Source organism: Alternaria conjuncta, assembly GCF_024043145.1.
Source record: "Alternaria conjuncta strain BMP 0040 chromosome Unknown scaffold_1, whole genome shotgun sequence".
Lineage (NCBI taxonomy): Eukaryota > Fungi > Ascomycota > Dothideomycetes > Pleosporales > Pleosporaceae > Alternaria > Alternaria conjuncta.
In genome coordinates this window covers 2,430,957-2,444,675 of record NW_026250090.1, presented here as the reverse complement: position 1 = coordinate 2,444,675, position 13,719 = coordinate 2,430,957, and the positions used below count along the sequence as shown (strand labels likewise).

Sequence of the window (13,719 nt, the reverse complement as noted above, 5' to 3'; positions counted from 1 at the left end):
TTGCGACAGCTGCGGCAGGTTTGCAAATTCAACCCTTTACCTATACCTACTCGCAGCAATGGCACGAGGCGGCGGTCGCGTGAGTAGATACAGCATGCGCCACACATAGATAACGCCCACTGACTTCCATAGGGCGGTGGTCGCAAACCATTTCGCGGCAAGGGTAAAGGTCGCGGCGGCGGCGGTGGTGGTGGAGGACGTGATACGCGCTCGGAGCCATGGTCCACCATTGAGCGCAAGAATGAGCTCTTCGAGAGCTACTATCGCATGGGAGGATTCCTGGAAGAAGCAGAGTTCGAGGAGATGTGGAAGGCTCTCCAGACCGATCTGCCCAACAGTTTCCGCTTTACTGGCACTAAGTCCGATGCCCTCGCAGTGCGCGAGATCTTCAAGCAGCGCTACATCCCGGCGATCGCATCCAAGCAGTTCGAAGGCAAGCCCGTTTCGCCTCCCGAGGCAGTCCAGGCCTTCCCCGATGAGCTCGTATGGCACATGAAGACGCACAAAAAGGTCATTCGACGACATGCGCCCTTTGCCGACTTCCAGAAGTTCCTCGTCGCCGAAGCTGCGTCCGGAAACATCAGCAGACAGGAGGTTGTCAGCATGATACCGCCACACTTTCTCGACGTCAAGCCAGGCATGGTAGTCCTCGACATGTGCGCAGCACCGGGAAGCAAGTCGGCACAGTTGGCTGAGATGATTCACGGCGACGAGGAAGAGCGCGTACAGCGTGTAGCGAATGGCGAATCGGTCGACCTTGGTCAGGACGGTGACTACAGCGACGACGGGCGTTCAACAGGTCTCCTTATCGCGAACGACTCCGACTACAAGCGCGCCGGCATGTTGGTCCACCAGGTCAAGCGACTCAACTTCCCCAACCTTATCGTAACCCAACACGACGCCTCCATTTTCCCTTCGATCGAACTGCCCAGCGACGGCCAGAGGAAACAATACCTGAAGTACGACAGGATCTTGGCTGATGTGCCTTGCTCTGGTGACGGAACAGCCCGCAAGAACCCAAACGTATGGCAGAAGTGGACGCCTAAGGACGGTCTTGGTCTTCACGGACTCCAGCTGCGCATCCTGTTCCGAGGTCTTCAGATGCTGAAGAAGGGAGGTCGCATGGTGTACTCAACCTGCAGTTTGAACCCCGTGGAGAACGAGGCTGTCGTCGCAGCAGCCATCGAGGCTTGCGGTGGTAACTCCAAGGTCCGACTCGTGGACTGCTCAGACCACCTGCCAAACCTCAAGCGAAAGCCTGGTCTCAACGTGTGGAAGGTGCTCGACACATCGTCAGTCACTGCTGGAGGAGAGAAGACCGCTCACATGTTCACCAACTGGGAAGCCTACCAAAAAGCGAGGGCAAAGTACGAGGCCGAAGAGCCCGAACGTCAGTTCTCCACCAAGGTCACTCCCGGATGCTTCCCCCCTGTACCGAAGTCCGAGGAAGAGCGCATCCCTCTTGAAAACTGCATTCGTGTTTACCCACATTTGCAAGATACTGGCGGTTTCTTCATCGCCATCCTTGAGAAGGTGGATGACATCAAGATTGCGCAGGTACAGAACCCAGAGAACTTGGCTAAGGCCCAGAGGTCACACGCCACCGCCGACACGACCACCGACTCATCGATCCCCACTCCTGCTGAGAACGTGATTGAAGCCGATGCTACCAAGACGGAGTCTGCAGATGAGACCTCTGAGACGGCTCCCCTGAAGCGTAAGCTGGAGGAGGATGAAGATACCGAAGCCCCCAAGAAGGCCAAGACCGAGGATGCAGTCGCTGAGGCAGCTCAAACACCAGACGCAAAGCCTGCCACTAACGGCTCAGCTGCCCGCTTGAAGCCCGAGAATCAGTCCCAAGCGAAGGAGTACTTTGAATACCTCCCCTCTGACGATGCAACCATCGCCTCCATCATGAACTTCTTTGGCATCGACGATCGCTTCCCACGCGACCGCTTCATGGTCAAGAACAAGGAGGGTCTCTCGCTTAACAAGATCTACTACACCTCGGATCTGGCCAGGACTATCCTCACACTCAACAAAGACCGTGGCATGAAGTTCATACATTGCGGTGTCGTCATGTTCGTCGCGCACAAGATCAAGGACCAGGACCGCACGCAAGCACCATGGAGGTTACAAAACGAGGGTATCCGTATCCTCGAGCCATGGGCAAGAAAGCGCATAGTTAAGCTAGAGAAGAAGGAAACCCTTCACCAGCTCATCCGCGAGATGTTCCCCAAGCTACCCAAGGAGGGTGACACCGGTCTCGGCGAAGTCGGCTCGCAGCTCCAACAGATGGACGTGGGCTGCTGCTTCATCCGCGTCGAGAAAGACGATGAGAAGGGCATTCCGTTCCGCATGGTGCTTCCTCTCTGGAGACATCCCGGCAGCGCCAACTTGATGGTCGACAAGGATGACCGCAAGGCCATGCTGCTTAGGTTGTTCAACGAGAAGGATACCGAGATCATCAACCATGTTGCCGACAAGGCCAAGGCGGAGCAGCAAGCTCGTGATGCTGAAGAGGCAGGCGAGGATGATGCCAAGGTGAAGGATGAGGGAGATGTTAGTGACGGCGAGCAAGCCACCGAGGCTATGGTTGCCGAAGAGGAAGAGGGCGCTATGAAGGTTGAGGTTGAAGACGACGACGTGAAGATGGAGGGCGGTGCTTAGGCATTGTCATCTCTTCACGACGGAAAAGTCATTATTAGAGCATTCTGGCTTTGGCTCATCATCTGGTTTGCATTTGGGTTGGCGTTTTATCTTTTCTTAGGTATCATCTAGAGCTTAGCTTCTTACTCTATCACGCATATCTATGTATGAATGTCATGATGCAATCTTTCAACATCTTCATCGCCTCTTAGATCATGAGCTCCGACAACGTGTATTACAAGGGGTATTCCGAAAAAACTACAAAACATACTTTGAACTCCCCATCCCTTCCCTTCCCCATCATGAACCCGTGCTCAGAGACCGAACCAAGGATAAACCACACAGACTCACGCAAAACGATATCTCAAAAAGCCCTTCTAAGACTTTTCCTTATCCCCCGCTTTCGTCGCAACACTCTTCCCGCTCTTAACACTCTTCCCACTCTTCATACTCTTCAAGCTCTTCTTACTCGCACTACGCTTCAGTTTCGCCTTGAGTTTACTCCATTTCTCTCTCAGACCGCCGTCTTCATCCTCGTCCACATCTTTCGGTCGCTCGACACTATCAAAGCTGCCGCGCGGATACTCGAGCTCACTGCCAATGTCCACGCTATCGTTGTTCCGGGCGTGTTGCTGGTGCGATTTGCGTGGTGTTTGTTTAGACGGGGTGTGCATGCCAGAGCCAGAGGTAGGAATGTCTTTGTGCCGACCGAGGAGCATGAATTGGAGGGTTTGCCAGGCGGGCATGTTGGCTATTGGACTGTCTTTTTCGTTGGCTTGGATGTCGGCGTTCTTCCAGGGGCAATGTTCGCGGTGGGACTCTAGGAGGTTGAGCCGTAGGCTCTCGATCGGCACATCTAGTTTCTTGCTCATCTCTGTGAGGCGCGTAGCAGATGACAACCACAGACCCAGGCGCTGGAAACAGTGGTTGCATACTGCGAGGGAGATGCGGGATTCGGAGACGCCGGTCCAGCCAAAGAGGGCGAAGACGAAGGCTACGGTGTCGCTGGGTGAGAGCGGGGGTTGGGTGCCGGTGGATGTGAAGAAGGAGGAGGGGACGCGGGCGAGGATTTGTTGGATGGGTGGGTCGGGGTAGGTGATGTGTTCGAGAAGGGGGAGGTCGGCGGATATGGCTTTGAGGAAGCGGTATCGGTCGAGGAGTTCTGCTGAGCTCTTGGTGCGTGATGCGATGGGGATGTGGTAGATGTCTTCTGTTTGGGTCGTTAGTCGTGTTGCCGCTCCTACTGGTTGTATCCTCATACCTTGACACCCTCGCTTTCTCCACAGGCAGTCGTCTGAATGTCCCTCCACAATGAGATCCTTGTATCGCTCTATCAGAGCGTCGTCGATATCGAAAGCCAGATCCTCGCTCATCTCCAGATCCTTTCCGTTCGCATCTTTCCGCTTCGGCCTCAGCTTCACCGCAACACGGTTCTCGCATCCACCTTTGCAAGCCACGGTGTTCCAGATATCGCAACTCCAGCCCCGCTTCGCCCACTCGACCTCGTTGATCGCATCTGGCTTGGTCGTCCACTTCCTCACATCTGCGAATGTCTTGAGCCTCTCCAAAAAGTGTTCTTGGCTGTATGGCTGGAAGTTGGGTGCTTTACGCGGCGTCGAGGCTTTTGGCGTGACAACAGTCTTGCCTACAACCTTGATAGTCTTTTCCCTCCGCGGCGTCATAAGCTGTTCCTTGAGCTGCCGTATGCGCTCCTGTCCTTCCGATATGCCTCTCTGGCGCTCCATGCTCAGGTTTGCGCTGCGCGGACGCTTGTTCGGATGTTCAGGGCTGTCTGGTTCCGAAAGCGCGGAGAGGGACGCGGTCGATGCATTTGATTCTTGGAGGGTGCTCGCGAGAGAAGTCGTCGAGTTGCTTGCGGTGAGGTTATCGAGGAGCTTGTGGAACTTGCGCTTCGTGGTCGCAAGCGCAGGCTGCTGCTCTGTTGAAGTCATGGTGCCGGAGTGAATGAGTCCGCGATGATTCGGGTGGAAAGGCGGATCGTTCGGATTGGAATATTGGGATGCGCGCGTCGTAGAGTCGTGTGCCGATCTTTGTTTACGTCCACTCGAGTCGAATGCCAGGTCCGTCTATTCACTCAGCATCGACCAGTCGCAGTCGAAATGATATGATAAAAGCTGCACTTCACCAGAAGGGACCGCAATCTCGAATGTCTGTGCACTAACAGCAGTTGAAACCCGTTGACGAGAGTGTTGTTGCCATGGCGGCGACCCGATTCCCCATGCAGTAACCTCCGCCCGCAGCGCCAAGGCCAGCGCCAGCGGGCTGCGTCGCGTCCACCCACCTGCGTGCAGAACCCCACCAAAGCGACAAGGAGGGGCTGAAGATTGTTAGTGTTAGCGTTCAATGCCCACCCAAATTGCGCCATCAAGATTCTTCCTGCTCGCACTCGTCATCCTGGCTATCTCACTTGTCAATCCATCGCTGTTCTCTCGCAGTGTCGCTCGTCTTTCTCAATTGAAACACCACATCTACCCGTCCGCCGCACTTCATACCTCACAGCACGTATACACGACCTCGAATCGAAGCATACACACCATGGCCTACGAAAAGGAACTGGAGATTGCTCTCCTCGCCGTCCAACGCGCTTCCATCCTCACAAAGTCCGTCTACTCGAGCCATTCCAAAGGCACCCTCTCCAAGAGCGACTCCTCGCCCGTCACAATCGGCGACTTCGGCGCACAAGCCCTCATCATCGCATCGATAAAGCACGCCTTCCCCGAAGACGAAGTCGTTGGCGAAGAAGACGCCAATGACCTCCGCAAGAACGACTCGCTCCGCGACCTCGTCTGGGACCTCGTACAAGCCGCGAAGCTCTCCGACAGCAGCGCAGAGGAAAAGATCGGCGGACCCATCAAGAGCGCAGACGCCATGCTCTCAGCACTCGACCAAGGAAACAGCGAGGGTGGAAACAAAGGCCGGATCTGGGCCCTCGATCCCATCGACGGCACAAAAGGCTTCCTGCGCGGTGGACAATACGCAGTCTGTCTCGGTCTCCTCGTAGACGGCGTCCCCACCGTCGGCGTAATCGGGTGCCCCAACCTGCCCGTCGACGACCAAGCCCCGCTCACCACAACCACCGGACAAGACGCCGACGACAAAGAAGGCAAAGGCGTGCTCTTCGGCGCCGTCAAGGGCCAGGGCGCTACAAGCCGCCCCCTCAGCGCCGGCGCCCTCACAGCCGCCAACCCCATACAAATGAAACCCCTCTCCGACGTAACCCAAGCCACCTTCTGCGAATCCGTAGAAGCAGGCCACTCCTCCCAAGGCGACAACGCCGCCATCGCATCCAAACTAGGCATCACCAAGCCCTCCGTACGCATGGATTCGCAGGCAAAGTACTGTTCCATTGCGCGTGGAGCGGGAGACTTGTACCTCAGACTACCTGTTAGCAAGACGTATCAGGAGAAGATTTGGGATCACGCGGCGGGTGTTGTGCTCGTGCAGGAGGCGGGTGGTGAGGTTAGCGATGCGTATGGGAAGCCGCTGAACTTTGGATTGGGAAGGACGCTTAGGGAGAACAAGGGTGTTGTTGCTGCGCCTAAGGATGCGTTTAAGCAGGTTATTGAGGTGGTTAAGGAGGTACTTCTGAGCAAGAAGGAGTAAGATTTCTGGCTGTTGACAAATGATATGATATGATATGATGTTTGTGTATACCAAGTTATGCGGTGTTGGTTGTGACATCCTGTGTTTTGACATCTTGAAAAGCTTCATATAGGGTACTCTCATGACGAAGTCAATATCCGCTTTTTGCTCTCGAAACACATTGCGAATGGAACAGTCACAATCAACCAACAAAGCCATACACCATACAGAAATTCTAGCAGGAAACCCACGTCCAAAATTCTCATTGGACTACCCCAATACTCTAGTGTTGAAAGAAAAAAACGCCAAAATGCGGAACCATAAAGATACCCATCAGATATCCCTCCCTTACCATACCATACCAACCCCACTTACTCCTACTCCAGTCCCAATTCAAATACCAATTCCAATATACCAGTAAAATGACCCTCCCATTTCCCCACCAGCAAAAGCCCCAGTAAAGCGTAACTAAACTTCCTATTTTCGAACCGTATTTCCTTCCCGTTGGGTATCACCTGCTTTAGATCCTCCATCGTTTCTTGCTCCGTAGAGACAAGTTAGTTTCCTTAGCCTTTGTTTACTCCGTTAAAGTGCAATTTGGTATTTCTCTGTCTCCGTTGTGGATGATATTGGAGAGGTGTTGTTGAAGTGAGCTGTATGAGCGATGCGTTGCTTTTGCATGTTGAGATAGACTGTCGAAGTTGTTGAGTGGCGACTCATGCTGTGAGTGTAGTCGTAGGCGTAAGAATACCGCCGCCTAGAGTATCGTCTCCGGACTCATCGACAAAGGTGCTTTCGGCACCTGCGTCAAGTTCATCGGTGTCTATATCCGCCTCTGCACCGGTATCGTTGACTTCCTCAGTCTGTTCTTGCTCGCTGTCGTGCTGAACGTGTTCAGCCTCGACGTCCACCGGTAGATGCAGTATGTGAGCACTCATTCCTGGCACAGGAGTAAGGTGCATCTGCGCTAGTCCTTGTTGAAGTGCTTCGACCTCCTCATTCACGTCTTCGGTCATCTCGACGTTGTTCTCTTCATCGTCAGAATGGTCGTAGGCAGCGTGATACGGCGAAGGCCCCGAGGCACTGATGGTAGTCAAGTTTGCGGGTTCCTCCATGACGCCGAATTCTGTTGTCACAGTGATAGAGTCCGGACTTGGGATGGGTAGTTCATGTGTATATGACGAGGGGCCATCCATGGTCGGGTTGACAGTGCTCTCATCATAGACTGTTGTGAAGAACTCGAACATCTGTCCAGCCAGCTCATCTGCTTGCCCGCGCTCTTCCTTGTCTTTCCTCTGCTTGGCGATGGCACGAAGTTGCTCTTCTTTCTTTTGTTTGATCTCCGCCTCAAGCCGGCATTTGGCACGAACATTGGGTTTGTGTGTGCATGTCGGGCAGTGGTAGTTGACAGTGCAGAATGTGCACGTGCAAGTTGGATTCGATGACGCGCATTGCTAAAGACATGTTAGAGATCTGTCATGATCAGGGATTGGTAGTAAACTTACATCGCAAACAAGGACTGCACACTCCGAGCACTCCTTGAGAATTGCTGGACACTGTGGTCGGACATCTCCTGCGGGTCTCGGGTACTGGCAAAAGTATGCACCACAACCACTCCACTGAACGGGATGCCGCGGATTGCACGGTAGGGGAAGAGGATTTGTGACAGGGTGATTGATTGGAACGCGTTGCGAATTCGGTGGCCAAGCACTAGTGGGTCGACCGCGGACGCCAGACACGCTGAAGGAACGCGGACGCCCAGAGCTGATGGGAACAAACGATAGCGAGGTGGCAAGTTGGAAAGGTTCGGGATTTGAAATAGAATTGAAGGACGTTGTTGTCGACATATCGATTGACGAGTGCTGAGGAGCAACCATGATCTGCGACTGAGACATGGGCGTCTCGGAGGACTCGGATTCGTTGTCACCTGTGGAGTAGAAGTCTAGATGCGATGACGATGCTGTGGGTGTGCGTTCAGGATCCGGTGTACTGGCCCTATTTGGGTTGAACTCGGGTATGACGAGGCGTTGTGGCGGCTCGTTATGTGACCGCACATGGTCCCGCTCTGTATGTAGGTCCCGATAGCCACACTTGCGGACCTTTAGTGCCCTGAAATCATGCTCCTTGCATATGGGGTTTTTGCAAGCCCGACATGACACTTTCCACCGGAAGCTTCGATAGCAGTCGTTACACAGCCCTCTCGGACATGTTTGTTGTTGTAGGTCAAGCGAGTCTTGCTTCAGGTACGACAGGATGTCAACGTCCTCCCCAAGCACGTATTCGTACAGGCCGTTGTTCTTCAACTCCCGGACGTAGTCCACGGGTCGAAGTGTGTTGCTGAAGTCCGGATCCTCATACTCCTTCGTGCGAGGTAAAGGCGCTGCGCGTATCTTATCCGCTCCTCGGCCACCCAGTCCAGTACCCAGAACAGCAATACCGCCGCCACCGGAGAAGATAGGCTCAAGGCAGCACCAATGCATGTTCAGTTTTGGAGGCTCGCGGTTCGCAGGTGGTACAGGCATACCGTTGTTCCCGTCTTCGGAATCAGAGTCGTCATCGTCCTGTGCACCCTCGTTCATGAGGTTCGGTGATCGGCTCGCGCCTGGGGCCCACCAGAAGCGGTTCTGGTCGGCCTTTTCCTCTTGACTCCGGTCTTCCAGTGGTCCAGAAGACCCTGACGCGTGACCGAGTGTGCCGCCTAATGTGCTGCTGTTGCCAAAAGCCAGGTTTGCGAAGTGCCGTGTCTTGACTCGTTTCCTCGGTATCGGCCTGTTGAAAGCGCAGCTCGCACAGAGCGTCTTCCTGCAGCCCATGCAGTGCATGCGGACACTGCACGACTCGCATCGCTCCAGGATAGGATCGTTGCATTGGGCGCATTTGACCTCTTCAACAAAGGCAGTGTGGCTCCTCCGCTCGTGCACTGGGACATGTTTGCCTTCTCCGGCGGAGTTCCCGTCTTCGGGACCGAGTGGCTCGCCATCTTCTCCTGTCTCGGCAATCTCCCATAATCTGCCATCGTGTTCGCCCAGCTTTGTCGTGCCTTCTACCGGGCCAATGCGGTTGCTCGATCGCCATAACCGGTCAAAGGGTACCCAGACTTCCATGTTCTGGGGTCCTGCTCTTCCAGCATGGTAGTCCTTCCTCCGGTTGCACCTGCCGCCCGGGGTCGGACACCACGCTGTATCTGTCCATATCCCCAACTGGTGGCATATCTCGATGAGCTGGTGGGTAGGGTCGGAATCGGAGTCTCGCCGGATGAGGGAGGAGGGCAGATAGGGCCGCCGGCGGTGGTGTCGACAGCGGTAGGTGTATAGGCTCTTCAGAGCGAGGTCCTTCTTTATCCATGGTGCGTCCTTGAGTGTGTAGGGCTCGAGGAAGGGCACGATGTGGTACTTGATGGAGACGTTCTTGCAGCCGCGTACCGACAGGTGCTGGAGGGTGTCCTTGCGCGGGCCAACTACGTCGCCGATGAGCGAGACGCCAGCCACAGCCGTGTTGCAGAGGTCCAGGCTGGTCAATCGTGACCCGTTCGGTAGTATGGTCTGTATGAGGAGGGCGTTCAGCGAGTAGGCCTTGGACTGGCGTTCCCGGTTCTCAGGCGTCTCGTTGCCGGGCGAGCCCACTGCGACGGCGGGCTGGGGCAGGCGGAAGGAGAGCGTCTTCCATGCGAGGGGGTACTGCTGCAGGAAGTGGCGCAAGTGCCGTGATGTGTGGTAGAGTTCGAGGAGGGTGACGGTGGAGATCTGGGCGAGGAGCGACTCTAGGACGGGCGGGTACGAGGTGATGATGGACTCGAACAGGCTGAGGGCGGCTGCTGGTGCGGCGGCGTGGCTCACTGCTATCGTCTCGGTGTGCGTCGTCGCGGCTTTGTCGCCATGGCGGGTGGTGCAGGCCCCGAAGTCGCCGTGGCCGCCGTGGAGTATCGTGCTCATGCTGCGTGGGTGGTGGGTGACGGTGACGGTGTCTACACAATCACGCCCGGGGAGGAGAGAGCAGCGACATGCACGGGTGGAGCGCGTTGAGTCGTGTCGCGCAAGCGAAGATGGTCGTGTGAGATGGCTTGGCCAGCCGTCGGTCGCAGGCCAGGGTTCTTAGGCCAAGATGAAGGCGATCCGTTTGCCGTCGCCGGGCGATCTTTGTGCCTCACCGATAGCCAGGTGCGACTAGCAGTACCATCCTCACTGTTACTCGGCTCACGCTGCCGGCGACCACCTCAAAGACGCGAAACTTGACGTGCCAAGCTGAGACTTTGATAGATATGCATTCGGCCCTCCTCACCCTCACGCCGGCGCCAACCAGCCTATCAGCCAGCGGCACATTGCAGTCCCTCCCTCAGCCTTGCCGCGACAGCCCTCTGCCAGCTCAACACGGTGCATCACCTGGCGACACTAGTGCGCGTTGCTTTTGCCTGTTGGCAGACACGACACTCCAATTCCATTCGCCTGTGCGCGTCCATAATCACATCATCCGCGCTTGCTGTGCGACTGCTACTGAAACCCCTTTACCCCGCTGCACTGTGCCAATTCGCCACTCTCAGCATATCATGGCATGGCAGGAGAAACAACACCAAACTAAAAATATTACATAGGCTACGCTAAGAGGATATCAAACAAAGTACGCCAGGTAGGCCCTTGAGCGAAAAGTTATTGGCCATACGCTCGTGCCCACAACATATTCCAACAAAAACAAAGACAAAACGCCGCAGGGACCTTTTGCGCTACTGAGTGCATACGCAGGGCAGCATGCGAAGAGCAAAGAGCATGCAGCAAAGTTGTGTCCCTGTCCTGATCATCTGCAGACTAAATATTCCAAGTACCATAATCAGAACACCCAATTGCCCTGCGTATCCCGATCTTCAAGCCCATCAAACAGGACAATATCCCATTGATCCTCATCCTCACCAGCCGGCGGCCACAGCGAATTATCAATGAATGAAAACACTGGAAGATGCTGTCCCGTAGCCGTAGCATTCATCAACTTGCCCGCATCGGAATCAATATCGAAAACCGGGCGTATGGGCAGCTTCATAAATTCCAATTCCACTGTCCCGAAGAAAGGTATTGTATGGCGGACTTTGCCACTAGGCTGTTTGCTCGGGTCCAGTGAGGAGAGGATCTTCTTGAGTACTATAGCGCTGCGTGCTGCGATTCTTTCGCGTGGGCTGGCGCTGGCCAGTTTTTCCATTTCGCCGATGAGACGACATATCATGGCGAAGTCTGTTCCTTTGGTCTTCTTTACTTCGACTTTGTCTTTTGTACCTAGCTCGATGACGATGTCCAGTGTGAGTGTGACGGCGGCGATGAAGACTGATAGCTCGGCGAATCGACAACAGGCTTGGGTGATGCTTGCGTTGCGGAGCGCGAACCATCTCATCAAGATGTTCCGGCAAGCCTGTAAGGCAGTGACTTTGGAGTATTCGTAGCGGTTATCGAGATGTGCTCTGAGTAGGTAAGGCAAGTGGATGAATAGCTTCATCTCAAAGTGCCAGACTTGCACCATCAGTCGCTCCAGTGTGGCGAAAGACTCTGGCGACCTTGCAGTCGACGGTATATTTGGTACTTCCCAGAAGTCCTTGGGCATCTCCTTCATGGAGAATTCCAGCTGCTCGTCCAATGCCAGCGCTGCCGAATATGCCTGTGGCGAGACATCGCGATCAAGCTCCGCCACTTGTCTTGTCAGGTAGTTGAGTTTCGACCGATGAACCAGATGTGGGCTGGCGTCTGCTGGAAGTGGATAGTCGTCCGCGCCGAACGGGAGGCGGAGATGCAGTCCTAAATACCGATCAATGTCAACGAAGTGGCGCCATATCGACTTGGCGTTCGAAATCGCTGGGATCGGGGGGTTGGAGTCGTCCTGCGCAATGATGCGCTGAAATCCCATGAGATGTGCCAGGCTGAGACCGCGCCGCACAACAAGCCATGACTGCCGTAACGAAGCACTGTTCAGATGGTAGAGAGCTAGGAGCAAAAGCGTCTCAAGTCCATGCAACGTCATCATCTGCTCGTCCGAGGAAGTTACCAACGATGTCACCGTCGATACATAGTTTTGCATCGTCACCTCCATGTTCCAGATGCTCGAGAGGCGCGAATGGTCGAAATCGGGTGGGAGCGAGTTGATACAGATGGCCAGATGCAGTAGTGTGCGAGCGATGATGATAGGCCGCTCTTGTGCCACAGCCTGCATACACAGAGCATACGACTGCAAGTCGTTGTTGACATAGATCTCTTTCGATGCCCGGTAGATGCCTTCTAAGATCATCCACCCGTTGGACGATTCGAAAATGATATCTGCATCGTGCTGTGACGGCAACAGGGCGGCTAGGGTTCGGTGGTTGTTGTCGTAGCCTGAGGGCTGCCCCTTGCTATCTGATTTATCGACCAATGTACGAAGAGAAGGCGCTGAAGTCCATGTTTGCGCCCCAAGCTGACAACGTTAGTGTGGGCGGTAGGAGGAATAGACTCGACTTACGATCCCATCGGCCAGTGAGGAAGTGCTATACGCATCGCTTCGCTGTTCCGATACATCCGGTTTGATGTCTTTCTCGGTAGAGCCTGAGGCAGTGAGGGCAGGGCTGTGCGGCACAGTAGTGGCGGCGCCTGCGGTGGCATTTTTACGACACACAAACCTTTCAAAAAGTTGTTCCAGTTTGCATAGCCTTTCTTGGATGTGGTTTGAGCATGGATTCCCGTCATCTATCCGATCCGATCCGGTATTGTCCATGATGGCGGAAGAGTTGAGAGTAGTTTGGCTCGCATTCCCGTGAACCTTGCGCTTCTTGCCTGTAGCTTATTCAGTAAGTAGTCCAGAGAATGTGTAAACAGATCCTAGTCTTACACTCCCAGCATGCCCGGCGTAGACTTTTCGAAGGTCGTTTCTTAGAAGTATTACTCGCGTTACTCAATGATTCCATGATAGTCTTTGCGACAACAAACAATGAAGATGGTATGATTTACGGAGATCTGGTATTCCTGTCACAGGCCTATACCTGATAGGGGCGGCCATGTTACTTTCATAGCGGGGTGAAGGTGTTGCGATGGCAATGCTGATGTGGAGCTGACCTGTCGGACCGCCGGCCGGGTTTCGTCCGCAACGGATGCCGAGAATTCCTCTACTTTAGTGATCATACAACTCCGGCGCTTGGTAACGGCAAGGGAGGCTCGCCCGAGGATATGGCCACCTTAATAAGCGTATCTCTGAACGGGTACGGTAGAATATACTCGTGTTTGATGCTTTTAGTGTGCTCTTATCCGCAGTCCTCGATTTCATAGGTACTTTGGTGTTGAGAGGTTCGCAATTTTGGATTATCGACATGTCGGCTCCAGGGATGCTCCGACGGATGATTGCACAACGCGACCAGTGCTTATGCGGCCTATCTCCGCCGTGTTCGAACGCACTTAGAAAAGCCACGCGCATTGTTGACAAAGTCTGGAAAACTTGCCTCTCGGATACGGATATCCTATTACCAAC

General features: G+C 54.6%; 5 protein-coding genes across 5 annotated transcripts; 2 read left to right on the top strand and 3 right to left on the bottom strand.

Moving 5' to 3' along the window:
* Positions 1-58: 58 nt before the first annotated feature.
* On the top strand, positions 59-2,670 carry J4E85_000858 (uncharacterized protein; the record flags this gene model as incomplete). Its single annotated transcript, XM_051465147.1, has 2 exons — positions 59-79; positions 133-2,670. The coding sequence occupies 2 exons, from the start codon at positions 59-61 to the stop codon at positions 2,668-2,670; spliced, it is 2,559 nt and encodes an 852-aa protein (XP_051331668.1).
* Positions 2,671-3,026: 356 nt separating this feature from the next.
* Positions 3,027-4,601, bottom strand: J4E85_000857 (uncharacterized protein; the record flags this gene model as incomplete). The annotated part of the gene is made up of 2 exons (XM_051465146.1): positions 3,027-3,859; positions 3,911-4,601. The coding sequence occupies 2 exons, from the start codon at positions 4,599-4,601 to the stop codon at positions 3,027-3,029; spliced, it is 1,524 nt and encodes a 507-aa protein (XP_051331667.1).
* A 412-nt stretch (positions 4,602-5,013) lies between these two features.
* J4E85_000856 (uncharacterized protein) lies at positions 5,014-6,273 on the top strand (the record flags this gene model as incomplete). Its single annotated transcript, XM_051465145.1, has 1 exon — positions 5,014-6,273. One exon carries the CDS (start codon positions 5,014-5,016, stop codon positions 6,271-6,273), a length of 1,260 nt encoding a protein of 419 aa, XP_051331666.1.
* Positions 6,274-6,968: 695 nt separating this feature from the next.
* On the bottom strand, positions 6,969-10,184 carry J4E85_000855 (uncharacterized protein; the record flags this gene model as incomplete). The annotated part of the gene is given in 3 exon segments (XM_051465144.1): positions 6,969-7,706; positions 7,859-7,992; positions 8,009-10,184. 3 exon segments carry the CDS (start codon positions 10,182-10,184, stop codon positions 6,969-6,971), a joined length of 3,048 nt encoding a protein of 1,015 aa, XP_051331665.1.
* Positions 10,185-11,073: 889 nt separating this feature from the next.
* J4E85_000854 (uncharacterized protein) lies at positions 11,074-13,162 on the bottom strand (the record flags this gene model as incomplete). The annotated part of the gene is made up of 3 exons (XM_051465143.1): positions 11,074-12,675; positions 12,721-13,031; positions 13,087-13,162. 3 exons carry the CDS (start codon positions 13,160-13,162, stop codon positions 11,074-11,076), a joined length of 1,989 nt encoding a protein of 662 aa, XP_051331664.1.
* Between the last annotated feature and the right edge of the window lie 557 nt (positions 13,163-13,719).